The 15,000-nt window shown below is 25.7% G+C and overlaps 1 protein-coding gene across 2 annotated transcripts in view; it reads left to right on the forward strand.

Moving 5' to 3' along the window:
• LOC124423190 (ABC transporter G family member 23) overlaps window positions 1-15,000 on the forward strand; it is a 50,940-nt gene that overhangs the window by 13,024 nt on the left and 22,916 nt on the right. The window contains exons 1-3 of one of the 2 annotated variants that reach the window (XM_046960680.1): window positions 6,539-6,794; window positions 6,927-7,385; window positions 7,906-8,146. The exons of the other annotated variant lie outside the window; for it this stretch is intronic. Of the exons in view, the coding sequence (XP_046816636.1) occupies window positions 8,136-8,146 (11 nt within the window). The 5' untranslated portion in view covers window positions 6,539-6,794; window positions 6,927-7,385; window positions 7,906-8,135. Of the gene's footprint in view, window positions 1-6,538; window positions 6,795-6,926; window positions 7,386-7,905; window positions 8,147-15,000 lie in introns of those variants that run through there. 2 annotated transcript variants of the gene reach the window in all.

Below are 15,000 nucleotides of genomic sequence, written 5' to 3' on the forward strand. Positions count from 1 at the left end.
CACTCTCTTATTTATTTTTTATCAATCAAAAAGAATTTCAAAAACAAAATTATTATTTCTAATTTATCATACGTATTCCATCTTTTTATTATAAAAAAAACAAATTCAATAATTTCAATTAAAATCACGTTCACATTTAAAGCTTAGATCAGTTGTGTGATAATTATTTTTGAATAATTGAAGATAAACATGAAAATTTTCAAGAATTCGTACATCTATGTCTTTGTATGTTGTATGTGTGTGTATGATCATCTGTTTATGTAGAAAATAAAAGGAAGGGGATGAAGAAAAAAATGATAATTATTTGGATAGTCTGTTTTTCTTCAGTACATGAATATCTTTAACAAAATAAATTTCGTGAAATGCATGCTTAATCTGATAATTCTTACTATCGTATGAATTTTACGAATAATACAAATATTTTTATTAACACGACGTCAAATATAACTTCTAAAATTTTCTTTTACATCAATAATATTAAATTATACTTGTATGCATTACGTGTTAACAATTAAAGCAGTACTTTTTCAAAGAGCGAAAAAAAAAATGAAATATTTGAAAAGTACAAAACGAAAAGTTGAGAAAACGTTTTAAAAATTTTCCTTTATTACGACAATATATTGTAAATAAATAACAATGTGTGATTTAAGAATTTTAATACATATATATATATATGTATTACTATATATATATATATATATATATATATATATATATATGATTTTAATATAGACATGAAGAAATTGGGGTTAGAAGAAAGATAAAAATAAAAAGAATAAATAAATAAATAAATGAAAAAATTGCAATGGAAAGTCCCTCAATTAAATTTGATAGACTGTGATAACGCGTGATGCTCTCGCGTCTATTCTTTTTATCCCTCGATAAATAAAATTCCAGTGAAATTTAAAAGAAAAAAATAAAAAAGAAAAACCCCGAGTAAAAATTTTGTTGAACGTATTTAAAGACAAAAAAAAAACGAATAAAAAAATGAAAAAGAAAAAGAAAAAGAAAAATCTCAAATCATTTTTATGTTATTGACAGATAATAGCAATTTTCTCGTTGTGCACATATATATATATATACAGGATGTTGTACCTTATTACGTCAAGAAATCTCTCGAGAAGATAAAAGACAGTAATCGGGCGTCATTCGAGGGCTCTAAACCTTGAACTAAATCGCTAATAGGTAAATATTAGTTTCGCCATTTTCTGATGATATACGTTAAACCAATACATTCGATTTTATTTCTTTCATTTGATTATTTTTAAAACGAATAATTTCATTTTTAATTTTTTAAAAATTTTATACATACATATATTACATTAATTTTCATTGTATATATATATATATAGATATATATCACAAACTGCATATGATTTTCAACGATAGAAATTCTTAATTCTAAATAAATATGAAAATGAGGCTAACGATGATTAGAAAAAAAAAAAAAGGGAAAAGAAAAAATATATGGGGGTGAATAATTCGATGTTATTTACTCAGACTTTCGGTTACGTCAGTATACCAGTAACCAGGTTGTGCAATGTTAGGGAAAGTGCAGACCGTCTTGACCACTGTTATGGTCGCCACTTCATGACCTGAAATGAAGCTACCGATCTGCTCGGGAATCCTCGAAGCAAACGATCGACGGTGACATCCAGCCTTCAAATGACTATGAATGACAATGGTCTCTTTATTTCTTTAACAAATTTTATCGATAAATTGATTGATCCTTCCAATATATATATATATATATATATATATATATATATATATATTGGAAGTATCATGTATATATATATATATATATATATATATATATATATATTGGAAGTATCATGTATATATATATATATATATATATATATATATATATATATATATATTTTCTTTTTTTTTTAATTTTGAAGTTTGCATTATACCTAAAAAAAAAGAAAAGAAATACAATATATATAAAAGTAATAATTTATATTTAACTTTTGAATAAAATCTTTTTTAGATTTCATATTAACTTATATCTTCTAATTATTATTTATAAAAAAACAATTGATTGAAAAAATAACGATTTATATGTGGATAAATACGTATACGTATCGTGTACACGTATTAATAAATGATATAATAAAAATGTAACTTTAATACTTTTCATTACATAACAATACTTACTTCTATTTTATATGATATAATCGAATATATTTTACTTTAGAAAGAAATTTAGGTAATTAATTAAAAAACAAAAAAAAAAATGGATTACGGTAAATACGTGCAGATATATATATATATATATATATATATATATATATATATATATATATGTACATGAAATTAATAATTTAAAACTTTGTATTATTCATAAGAAAGAAAAAGAATACAATTGCGTACTTTATTAATTTTTTGATATCATTAAAAGATATTTATTAATAAATGAAAACTATGTATTATATTTATATAAAAAAAAAGTTTTTACATATACATATATATATATATATATATATATATATATATATAAAATTAATAATTAATGATAATATAATAATTTTATAATATTTTATATTTAATATATACATACATACATATATACATATATACATATATAAAATTAATAATACAGAACTTTATATTCTCAACAAAAAGAAAAGAAAAAAATAGGGGGAACATACAAATGTATATTCTTTTAATTCTATGACGTCATTAAGAGTTATACGTCAAAGAAGGAATATGAGTTATTCGTTCATTTAAATAAATACGCATATATACATACATTTATATGTATGTCTCTCTCTCTCTCTCTCTCTCTCTCTCTCTCTCTCTCTCTCTCTCTCTCTCTCTCTCTCTCTTTCTCTTTCGCTCTAATATGAATAACAAAAGTATCTGCACATACTATATTCAGAATTAATATTCGCCTTCTCTTCTAGTTAGAGACCATACATTACGTAGTCCGTTTCCTTCCTCGACAGTAACATTAGCAACTAGTCTATTAGCATTACTATGATAGTCCAACTAATGTGAATGCTTATAAGTATGAACTGGCATTATTATTTGAGGAGAAGAAAAAAAGAAAAAAAAAAGAACAAAAGAAGCCCGCAAAAGCGACATGTCAAAGATGCGACCCGTTAATAATCAAAATCATCAGTCATCAAATTTCATGTTGGACTTGTTCGATGACTGAGATTAATTTGTAGCAAATAAATACACAAATAAATATAGCTATGTGTAATGTGTATATATGTATTTACGTATGTATATGTACATGTGTATGTATGTATTTATGTATGTATGTATATATGTATGTATGTATGTACGTATGTGTGTATGTGTGTGTGCGCGCTAGTGTAACAACAAAATGTCGATTTAATTTTATTTATTTATTTAATTTTATTTATTTATTTATTTATTTATTTATTTATTATTATTCATTTATTTTATATTTATTTATCATTTTCTTTTTTCAACTTATTATACCATTAACATAGATTCTAATTATATGACTCACACGTATGATTTATTCATAATGTTAGATTAATTTTTAATTAAATACACGTGTACATGTGAACGCAGCGTTATATATATATATATATATATATATATATATATATATATATATATATATATGTAAATCTGCGCGCGTGTATGTGTATGTGTGTAGGATCAAAGTTCTCGATTTAAATCAATATTTTCTTTTTTATTATTTCTCATTTGTTTTTCTTTTGTCTCTTTTTCGCAATTGCAATTACGTAATTTCTAGGATATAGGTCAATGAAATGTCAACGTAAAAGCAACAAATTGTTTTTTCATCGATGATCGTAAAAACGCTCGAGAAAGATCAATATCTAATTTTAATAATTTTTTATCATAAGCGTCATCTTTTCTTAATCCTTATCGATCTAATCGATGAACAAAGAAAGAAAAAGGGAAAAAGAAAAAAAATTAGAAGGAAGTTAGAAATGTATAAATAAAAATAATAAATATAAGAATTGAAATTTTTGATAGAAATACAGAATCTATTTTTTTTTTCTTTTCTTTTTTTCTTCCTTTTTTTTTGTATTTTAATATCTAAATATCTAATCGACAAAAAAAAAAGGAAAAAGAAATATGTGCTTTATCATGTTTCGATCACGTGCGCGCGTGAACACACAGACATGCACACACACATATTACGGTAAATGCTGACGTGAATAAAAAAGAAGAAAAAGAAAAAGAAAAAAAGCTCATGTTTCTTACCGAGAAATTCCAAGTAACTCTTATCAACACCATACAAGGTAAGATTTGTTAAGAAAATATTCATAAGTATTTTACACGTCATCTATATACATACATATACATTATATGTATATATCATTGTATGTATATATATATATATATATATATATATACATTAAACATATTACATATATAGTATAGTACACATATATATGTAGGTACAACATACATACACATATAGGTGAGTGTGTGTATATACATGTATGTAGTTATATGTAGGAAGATTATTCTAATATAAATCTTTCAAAGATATCACCCAAATACTGTCACAGTGATTAGCCTCAAATGAGGATATATATGTATTTATGTATTTACATGTTTACTCTGCACAATATATTTATAAACAGTCTCTCTTACTTTCTCTCTCTGCCTCTCTCTCTTTCTTTTTTTTCTCCTCGTCTTCTCTATTCATTCATTATTATACTTTTGGTCGACTGTCGGGAGAAAAAAATTTCAATAAAAAAAATATGAAATCCTTTTCTTACAATCGTTACTTTAAAAACGAATTAGGTTTTCAAATATGAAAGGGAGATAAACATTTACATATTGTCCAGTCGAACATAACAGATTAAATCAAATATTAACGTAACGAAAAATACTCAAATTCTTTGACTCGTTCGAATATTTATATGGAATATTATTTTTCAATGACATCGAAGTAAATATATTTTTGTTCTTTCTTTCTCTAAAAATATAAATATTCTTTGGATAGTGATTTGAAAACAATCGGACAAAATAAATTGCACTTTTTCGTAAACATCGAAAGAAATTTATTACTTTCGAATATTAATTTTCGATGGAGAAATATTTTTAATATTTATCATCGAACAGTTATAATTGTATTTTTTCAAAAAGTCGCTTGAGTAAATCTATCTTTAACGATGAGTGTCAATATTTCGAAGAAAAATTATTGGGAAAGGGCAAAGAAGGGATGTAATTTGCAATGTTGTTATAAATAATTGTGAAATTCTGTGTGTGTGTATGTAAGCGTGTGCGCGCGCGCGCGTATGTGTGTGTACATATATTTTTATCGAATATCGTAATGTAAGCTTTCCAAGAAAGAAGTTCCAAGATCATGACCTGTTTGCTTCGAACGTGCTCATTCTGACGTATCACCTGTTACCACTGACCGAAGAAGTCTCGAAAGTCGTCGATCTTGCGAGATCGTCGATCCACCGACTTCGAACGAGTGAGTGGGAAATTTAAAGAAAAACAGGAAAGAAGGAGTTGGAAGAAGAGAGTATTGGGGAAAGGGAAGAGAGTAGCTAGAATATATATATATATATATATATATATATATATATAGAATGTGTATGTATATGTGTGTGTAAATTTTATGTGATATCTTTTCTTTTCATTCTGATTTATTCCTTTTTTTATAAAAATAAGGTAAAAATATATATATATATATATTTATTTAATATTTAATTAAATTTATTTAATTAAAAATATATATTTTAAAAATATATATTATAATAATATATATATATACATATATATATAATATATATCACTTATCAATGAATACAAAAGTTATGATAGATATTCCAGTAATAGAAATTCTCCTTTAAGAAAGTACCGACTAAATGATTCGAAATGATTACATTAAACAAAAAAAAAAAAAGAAAAAAAAACGCTGACGATATTACCGCACAAAAAAGCAGATGATACTAGCGCACAAAAGAGCAGACGATATTATCGCACAAAAAAATATATGTATATTCATTTCGAACGACAGTTCAAATTACGTACTATATCGTGAAAACAAAAAAAAAAAGTAAAGTCGATTGGAATAATTGAAATAAATTCAAATAACTTCTATCAATCCGATATTACAGTATTGAATTTCACAATGAAATAATTGCTCGATGATTCGAGAGAAAAGAAAGATATTCATACTTTATCATTATCTATAACTCGTATTACGTTTGTATCGGAAAATTAATACTTTCAAAAATTATTGAAAGATTAGAAAAATTAATTAAACAACAATAATAAAAACAGAAACGACGAAGGAAAGAAAATAGTAAAGGAAAAGAAGAAAAGATAAGAAGAATGAAGGAAAGATAGGAAGAAAAAGACGAAGAAAATAAAAACAAGAAACAAGTGATACAGGTAGCAATTTAAAGAGAGAAAGGGAGAGAGAGAGAGAGAGAGAGAGAGAGAGAGAGGGAGAGAGATGGGAGATAAATAGAAGGGTGATAGAGAGAAAGGAGATAGAAAGAAGAGAGAGGTAGAGATAGAAAGAGAGAGAGAGAGGTAGAGAGAGAAAGAGAGAGAAAGAGAGAGAGAGAGGTAGAAAGAGAGAGAGAGAGGGAGAGAATCTCGAAAGGATGGTAGGTGAGGGTTGGGTGGGGGGTTTCATCTCCCACCCTGTGGATCGTAGAGAAGTAGGCAGGGAGGCAGACAACAGACAGGTAGACAGGTAAGCAAGCAAGCAAGCAAGCAAGCAAGCAAGCAAGCAGAGAGAGAGAAAGTGCTCGCAGGACGTTACCGCTCGTTAATAATTCGTTTAGTTTGCGTAGAATCGCACATCGGTTCGGATCGCGACTATTTCTAACATTCTCTCTCTCTCTCTCTCTCTCTCTCTCTCTCTACTTCTCTCTCTCTTTCTCTCTCTCTCTATCTCTCTATCTATTTATCTATATCTCTGTCCCTTTCGTTTTCAGTGTGTGCGCGTGTGTTATAATAGTACAGTTCGCATCGATTTTTCCCGAGAGGAGGGAAGAAAAAACAATAAAAAAGAAAAAAGAAAAAAACAAGAAAAGAAAGAAGAACAGTGAACGTTCGAAAAAATCACCTTATTTCTTCGTCAAAAAAAAAAAAAAAAAAAAAAAGAAGAAAAAAGACACGAAAAAAAAAAGGAAAGAAGAAAGAAACTCACTCAACCTTATCGCGAATCCCCTTCTCCTCCTCCTCCTCCTCCTCCCTGGCCCCTTCACCACCACCCCTACCCCTCCCGTGCGTTTCTTTTCGTACCAAGTTAATTTTATTTGACTTGATACGACTCAATTGTTATTTTTCGCGAAAACGAAAACTTTCGTACTCGCGTACATACGTACTACGTCAGTTGCAATTAGTTTTATAACGAGCCAAAAGGCATTAGAAGTGTTTAAAAAGGATTCGAGGTATTAATACTGTGAGATATACACAAACGACACACACACACACACACACACATATATATATATATATATATATATTGCACACATAAAAACGGATATTTGTATTTGCTCCTGTACTTTCCTTTTTTTCTCAATCCCCGTCTCCTTCTACTCTCCTCGTGTTTAAGTTAGAAGAACGAATTGATCTTATAAAATCGTCTAGTTAAACCTGTTAAAAGTCAACGACGACAACGATGACGAAATTCTAATGGCGATCTAATCATTTTTATATCGCTTTATGCATAGTGCACCTACGATATTTTCTTGTGTGTGACCGCTTAAGAAAAACCAAACAAATCAACCAACAAACAAACAGATATATATATATTTTTTATTAGCTATAAAAAAATATTTTTCACACTTTCTTTCAAAAGTATATATGTATATACATGTATATATATATATATATATATATATATATATATATACATATATATATACATATATTATATTAATCGTGTGAGTAATATCGTTGATGATAAAGAACATATACATTGATGAAGGATTTCTCAAAGGATTATAACGTACGAACGCTCTCGTGTTACAAATCCTTTTGTTTTTTTCGTGTAATCCATTTGCATTAACTGTGGATCATCTCGAGAAAAAGGAAAAGAAAGGAGAAAAGAAAATAAACAGGAAGAAGGAAAAAAGAAAGGAGACACTACTGTCACGGTCGAAGATTATAAGGAAATAAGGAAAGGATTAGCAGGATCAATGATCGGAAGGTAAGTGTTAGAGGTAGTGATTAGAAAAGTGATTTTTCATTTTTCTTTTTTTCTTTTTTCTTTTTTTTTTCTTTTTTTGAAAACCAGGAGAAAGGGATTCCTTGATCGATATTAGAAACGTAATCGAATGTAATCTTAATGATTACGAATGTCAATGAATTTTTTTTCGTTTTCTTTTTATGGATTCGTTTTTCTTTTCCTTCTTTTTATTAACTTCTTTCTTCTTTCTTTTTTTGCTTTTTTCTTATTTTCTTTTTTTTTATGTTACTTCGACATACTTCATTAATATCATTGATCCGGATGTACATTTCAATCGATTGCGTAAACGTGCATAAATGAGAGATAATATCGTTTGCTATATATTTTGGTACCTATATCCGGTACATATATGTATATATCCGCACACACATACGTACATATATATATATATATATATATATATATATGTTTGTATATAGAGTCGAGGGAGCAATCGGGTCTCAATTAATATAATTCGACTTGGAAATGGAAATTCACGAAATAGAGTCTTTTGTAAGTTTCTTTAACGATTTGTAAACGAAAAGTTTTTTCGTGTTTTTTCTTTTTTTTTTTTCTTTTTTTTTTTCTTTTTTAATTTAGTTTTCTTTTCTAATATATATTATCTTTAGTTAGTTACCTAAAGAAAGTTTTAGATCTTAATCATCCTAGAGATACCGTATAACAATAAACGTAGATCTTTATCCGATAATCTTAAGTAGCCTAGTTTCGTTAGACGCCATAGAATTTCTAGAAATCTTCTTAAAGAGTTTTCATCTATCGCGAACTCTCGCAAAATTTTTATGATCAAATTATATAAAAAAAAAAAAAAAAAAAAAAAAAAAAAAAAAAATAGAAAAAAGAAAAAAAATAATAACAACATTATTCGATCTTTATTATGTTTTAACAATTTGAATATCACCTTTTTTTTTATTTCTTTCTTTCTTTCTTTCTTTTTTTTTTTTTTCTTTTTTTCTCCTGTTAAACATTTCGTCAATAAATTCGTGGGAAAATTTCGACTAAAAGTATCAAACATTTGTTTCTCATTGCTTTTAATTTTTTTTTTTCTTCTGTATGTTCTTTTTGCACAATAAAAATTTATGAGAATCGTATTATTATCGATCGATTAATGATGAACGAAATAATTTGTATCATACGATTTTTATATTTTTTAATTTATTTTTAAAATGTCAAAACATTCAAGCAAAGAAAATTTCTCTTCTGTACACGTATGTATATATACATATATATATATATATATATAAATTTTATAAAATTACTTGATCTACGAGATATACTGGTTGAGATTTTGAAATTGAATGATGGTTAATCAAAATCTTCAATTTTGAACGTCCTTATCGAACGTAGCGAAGATCGATGTTTTTTCTTTTTAAATTCAAGAATAACGAGAGAGATTTATTTTGATCTATGATTTTTATTTAATCTACATTCGTTTTTTATTTCACGCGTACGTTCGAAAAAATATACTTGTGATTGATGATATTAATAATAATTATTTATTAATTTATTATTACACATTATATTAAATATAATCGAATTATATTTTATATAATATGTTATATAAGATATCGTATATCAATTAATTGATATATGAAAGGTTAATCAAGTACTTAATTTGATTTTATAAGATTTTGTAACATTTTGTATTTTTTTCTTCCTTTTTTTTTTTTTTTTTTTGCAAATATTTCAAGGGTGAATATATAATTCGTTAAGGAAAAAAAAAATATATATTAGTCATCGTACATCATAAATTTAATTTATTCGGTCCTTGTAATATCATGTGTTAAATAAAAACGTAATATAAAAAGATAATTCTATTTCATTTTTTTAAATGGTCAGAGTCTGATTCTCTCGTTGGAATATAGCATTAAATAAAAAAGACGTATTAAAATCTTCAGAGTTATCGGTGTAGTATTGGCATCAGTGGCTCGCTTTCACCTTCTCGTGTTTGTGAGTTTATTGAGTTTACAATAAGATATAAAGATGAGTATATAAATATGCATATATACATACATACATACATAGATACAATTAGAGATATTAAATGAATCTTTTTCTTTTTTTTTTTTTTCTTTTTTTTTTGGAATTTTTGAATTCGTATTGAAGCGCGAAGGAGTTAAAAATTTTTTTTTACATATTCATTGTACAATACATAAGTAATTACAAAAAATTATACGTAAATATGTACATAAGTAATTTTACGTACGGCGAAGAGTCCTTTTCTATTATAATTTCGAATAAAAATTGAAAAAAAAAAAAAAAGGAAAGAAAAAAGAAAAGAAAAGAAAGAAAATAAAAAAGAAAGAACAGAAAAAAGGAAGAAATTACTTACGGGATTGTCTTCGGTGTAGTTAAAGCGTTAGATAAAATCATCGGAGCGTTAATTAGTCGTGCATTAGGCAGAGACGGCTTTGAAAGAATTTCACAAAGAAATCATCGACGACGACGATGACGATGACGATGACGATGACGATGACGACGATGACGACAATGACGATTGTCGAGGATGGTGTGGTCGTAAGGCTACGAATGAACGACGTGAAAGACCAAGAGAGAAATATACTTTCTAGAAGGTACAAAGGAAAATGCAAGTGTTTGCCAAGTGCACTCGCTAAAGTATTGTCCAATACCGTCTCCATCTTCTCGCAACGGTAAATTCAATAGAATTTCTTACAATATGAAATTCTCAACTTTTTCCTCTCTTTCTCTCTCTCTCTCTCTCTCTCTCTCTTTTTTTTTTTTTTTATACAAGAGAAACGTCCTTTTATTCGTACATATTTCTGTTGTAATAATGATCAATAAATTCGTTCTTATTCGATCGTTTCCTCGAGATTATTCCTCGATAAATCGATATATTCGTCCTTAAATTATATATTTTTCAATTTTTATGTTTTTAAGAAAGATTAAAAAGAATAATATAAAATGAAATAAAATAAAATAAAATAAAATAAAATTAATAAATTTCGTAAATATCTCGTGTGAAAAAAAAACACAAAAGAAAAAAAAACAATCATTTCTTTTGCGACGAATAGATCGTAAATCGATCATAAAAATTTCGTTCGTCGATTTTATTGGAATCGATGAAGGAAATGTTTTTCTTATTTTTTTTTTTTTTTTCTTTTTTTTTTTATCCGAACAAAAAGAAGAATGCGAAAAAAAAGAAAAATCGTCGTAAGTCCCGGTGGAAAGAATATCGAAAAGAAAAAACAAAGGGGGAGAAAAAAACAAAGGAAAAGAAAAAAAAAAACTGATTACATCCTACGATCGCGTTCACATTCGTCGATCGTTACTCTGTACGTTACTATTTCTAATGCTTTTTATCTAACGCGGAAACTGCAATGTCAACCTGTCGAGAAAATCGACGAGGTACGACGGTACGTTAATCTCTCATCTCAACTATTTAGGGAATCTATTCGTTTTCTATGAAAATGATTTTGTTCCTTTTATACTTCGTTATATTAATTATCTATAAGAGTATATAAGAAAAACAATCAAGCAAATCGAGCAAATAAAAAGAGAAAAAAGGATAGCAAGTGTTGTTAAAAAAAAAAAAAAAAAAAAAAAAGAAAAAAAAAACGGAAAAGTAAGTTCTTTGCAGGATCTAAGGATCTAAATTACGAATTGAACAATTGTACAAACATATAATTATTATTAAATGTCAAATGTTACAAATTACATTTCATGAGTTCTTTTCTTTCTTTTTTTGCACTATAACAAACTTTGCTTGTAAATGATATTTTTTGTGCTTCATATTGATCTTTGCAAATGAATAAATGATGGATGAAATGTTGCAATTATTTTAATGAGCTGTCTTTTTTTTCTTTTTGTTTTTTTTGTTTTTTTTTTCTTTTTTTTTTTTTTTTTTTTTTTTTTTTTTTTAAATAAACAGTAAGTGGGATCAATATCATTACTTTGAGACTATTTAAAAAAATTTTTTTTTTCTCTTGAAGGATCATTAAACAACAAGAGCGAGAAATTTTTTACGTTTCTAAAAAAAAAAAAAGACCAAAAAAAAATTATAATAAATTCGATGTTTACGATCTTTCCTGTGAATAATATAAATAATTAATTCCGTATAAAAATGAGACTGTTAGAATGAAGAAGTTTCTGGATGGATTGCAAAATTGCAAAATAATTTTTTAAAAGCAATTTATTTCGAGACTTCTTTAAAGCTAATCTTTTTTTCTTGCAGGCCAAGAAAACAACAAGTACAAATCGTAGGATTATAATACCGATTTAAAAGTCTGAAAGGATTTAAAGCCGGAAAGGATTTGATTTTTATATTTATCATCTAGAAATTATGTATCGTCAATCATATCAATCATTTTTGTTTTTATATATATACATATTATATATATGTATATAAAAGCAAAATCTTAAATTTTATGTACATATATATAATTTACGATTTTGCTTTAAATGTTATTGCATTTCTCGATTTTCTCAATTAAGATTTATAATAAAATTCATGTAAAATTTAATTAGAGCATACATTTCTTTTTTAATTAATAGTAATTTTTTCTCTGAACGAATCGTTTCTTTCTTTCTTTTTTTTTGTTTTTTTCCTTTTTTTTTTCTAAATATCTTATAAATTTTTCCTATCGAATGTTCGTTGTTTCTAACTTTTCGTTTGGAAAAGGGATAAAACTTTGAAGAAAATTTTCGTTGTCTTTTTTTTCTTATTTTTTTTTTTTCTTTTTTCTTTTTTAACGAGTAAACCATTCCAAAAAATAAGAAAAAAAAGAAGAGAGAGAAAGAGAGAATATATCGGGAAAAGAACAATAATACATACATAGTTAGAAGATTAGGAGAATAATTTAAACCAATTTAAAGTTAGACGTAGGTTCGATTGTTGTCTCAAGTTTCGCACGCTTTCACGTTTCAATGAAAACGAACGCTTCCTCGAAAGTTACCGAGTTACACATTTACATAGAATCCTATTATACATACATACATACCATACCAACGAGTTAAGTAAAATTAATTAAAAATATATAAATATATAGATATTATGTTGGATTGGTTAAAGAATGAAAATTTGTATCGTGAAATTTTCAATCGAAAAAAATATTACTTTCGTTCAAATTTTAAATATCAAATAACCCAATTGTCAATCAAATATAAATGTTTCAATGAAAAGAAAAAAAAATACTTCATAGTAATATTTATTTGGATATAACATATGAAATGCTTTCGAATAAATAAAAAAATAAAAAAATAAAAAAATACTATATAGTTTTATTTACTTAGATATAAGACATAAGAAATATTTTTCCTCGAATAAAAATATATCCGCTGGTATTTATAATTAATTAAAACGATGACATTGCAATTTTTGGGCAATATATGTTGCATAATATGATATGTATTTATATATAATATATCATAAAACTTAATTCAAATATTAAAAATATTCACGAACATAAATCATTTGATATGCATGACAATCAAGTAAGAATTTTTTTCTTCGATATATAAATCATTGAAGATTTCAATAATGCAAATTAGATTGCAAATGGCAACTTAAGATAATAATAATAATAATAATAATAATAATAATAATAATAATAATAATAATAATAATAATAATAATAATATGAATAAGAATAATATGAATAAGAATAATAATAATAATAATAATAATAATAATAATAATAATAATAATAACGATGATGATGATGATGATGATGATGATGATGATGATAATAATAATAATAATAATAATAGGTGATAAAGTGACTTTTGCAATCGTATGAAATCAAAAATTGTATATAACCTATTTTTTCTTTTCCTTTTTATTTCTTGTTTTTTCTTTTTTTTTTTTTTTTTTTTTGTTCAACTAAGTATGTATCCACTTATGTACTTACGTACGACAGAAAACTGTCACTTATGTAATTTAATTTCATTGGCTATCATTGTTCTCGTTATTTTATATTTCAAACCAAAAAAAAGAAAGAAAGAAAAAATTGCAATCCCTTTGCCACGTAATCGTGTAAGAATTACGTATCACAAATTGCCCATGAATGGGTCTCTCTTGTTGACCGTATTATCCTTTAAAAGAGATTTTTATTCTTAAAGTGGCATCGGCATGCGATAGAAAATAAGCCAATTGTTAGTTGGTAAGATTTAAACATGTTGGGGAAAAAATTTGTTTGAAAAGAAAAGAAAAGAAAAGAAAATAAAAGCAAAATTAAGAGGAACATAAATATATAATATCAAATGAATAATCAAATTTGAAATAATTATGTAAAAATAAATTAATTAATTGAAATAACATATATATATATATATATATATATATATATATATATATGTGAATAAAAATAAAAAAGAAGTAAAATAAAATTATAATACTTGAACACAATTTAAATATCGAGATGAACGTTAATTACGTGAAAAAATTAAGTTAAATTAAATAAAAAAAAGAAAAAAAAATTGCAAAAGATCGCAAGATTAATACGCAGGACAATCGAAATTTTTTATCACATTCAAATTTTTCATAATTATTTTTACTCAACTAAGGTCATCTCTATTATACGTGATAATAATTATTGATGAAAAATTATTAATGAAGTTAAACGTAAAAAATTAAAAAAAAAAATAGAAACAATAGAAATAATAGAAAATCGATCGTCACGTGATAGATATAAAAATCGATTGTTCGTATACATATATATATATATACACATTAAAATAAATAAAACTATCTATGTATTATATATTACCAAGTAAAAAAATCCATCGGACACATTTACATATATATTATACATACATACATTGAGTATGTATATAGTACTTATATATAGTACGATGAAATC

This window comes from Vespa crabro, chromosome 3, assembly GCF_910589235.1.
Source record: "Vespa crabro chromosome 3, iyVesCrab1.2, whole genome shotgun sequence".
Lineage (NCBI taxonomy): Eukaryota > Metazoa > Arthropoda > Insecta > Hymenoptera > Vespidae > Vespa > Vespa crabro.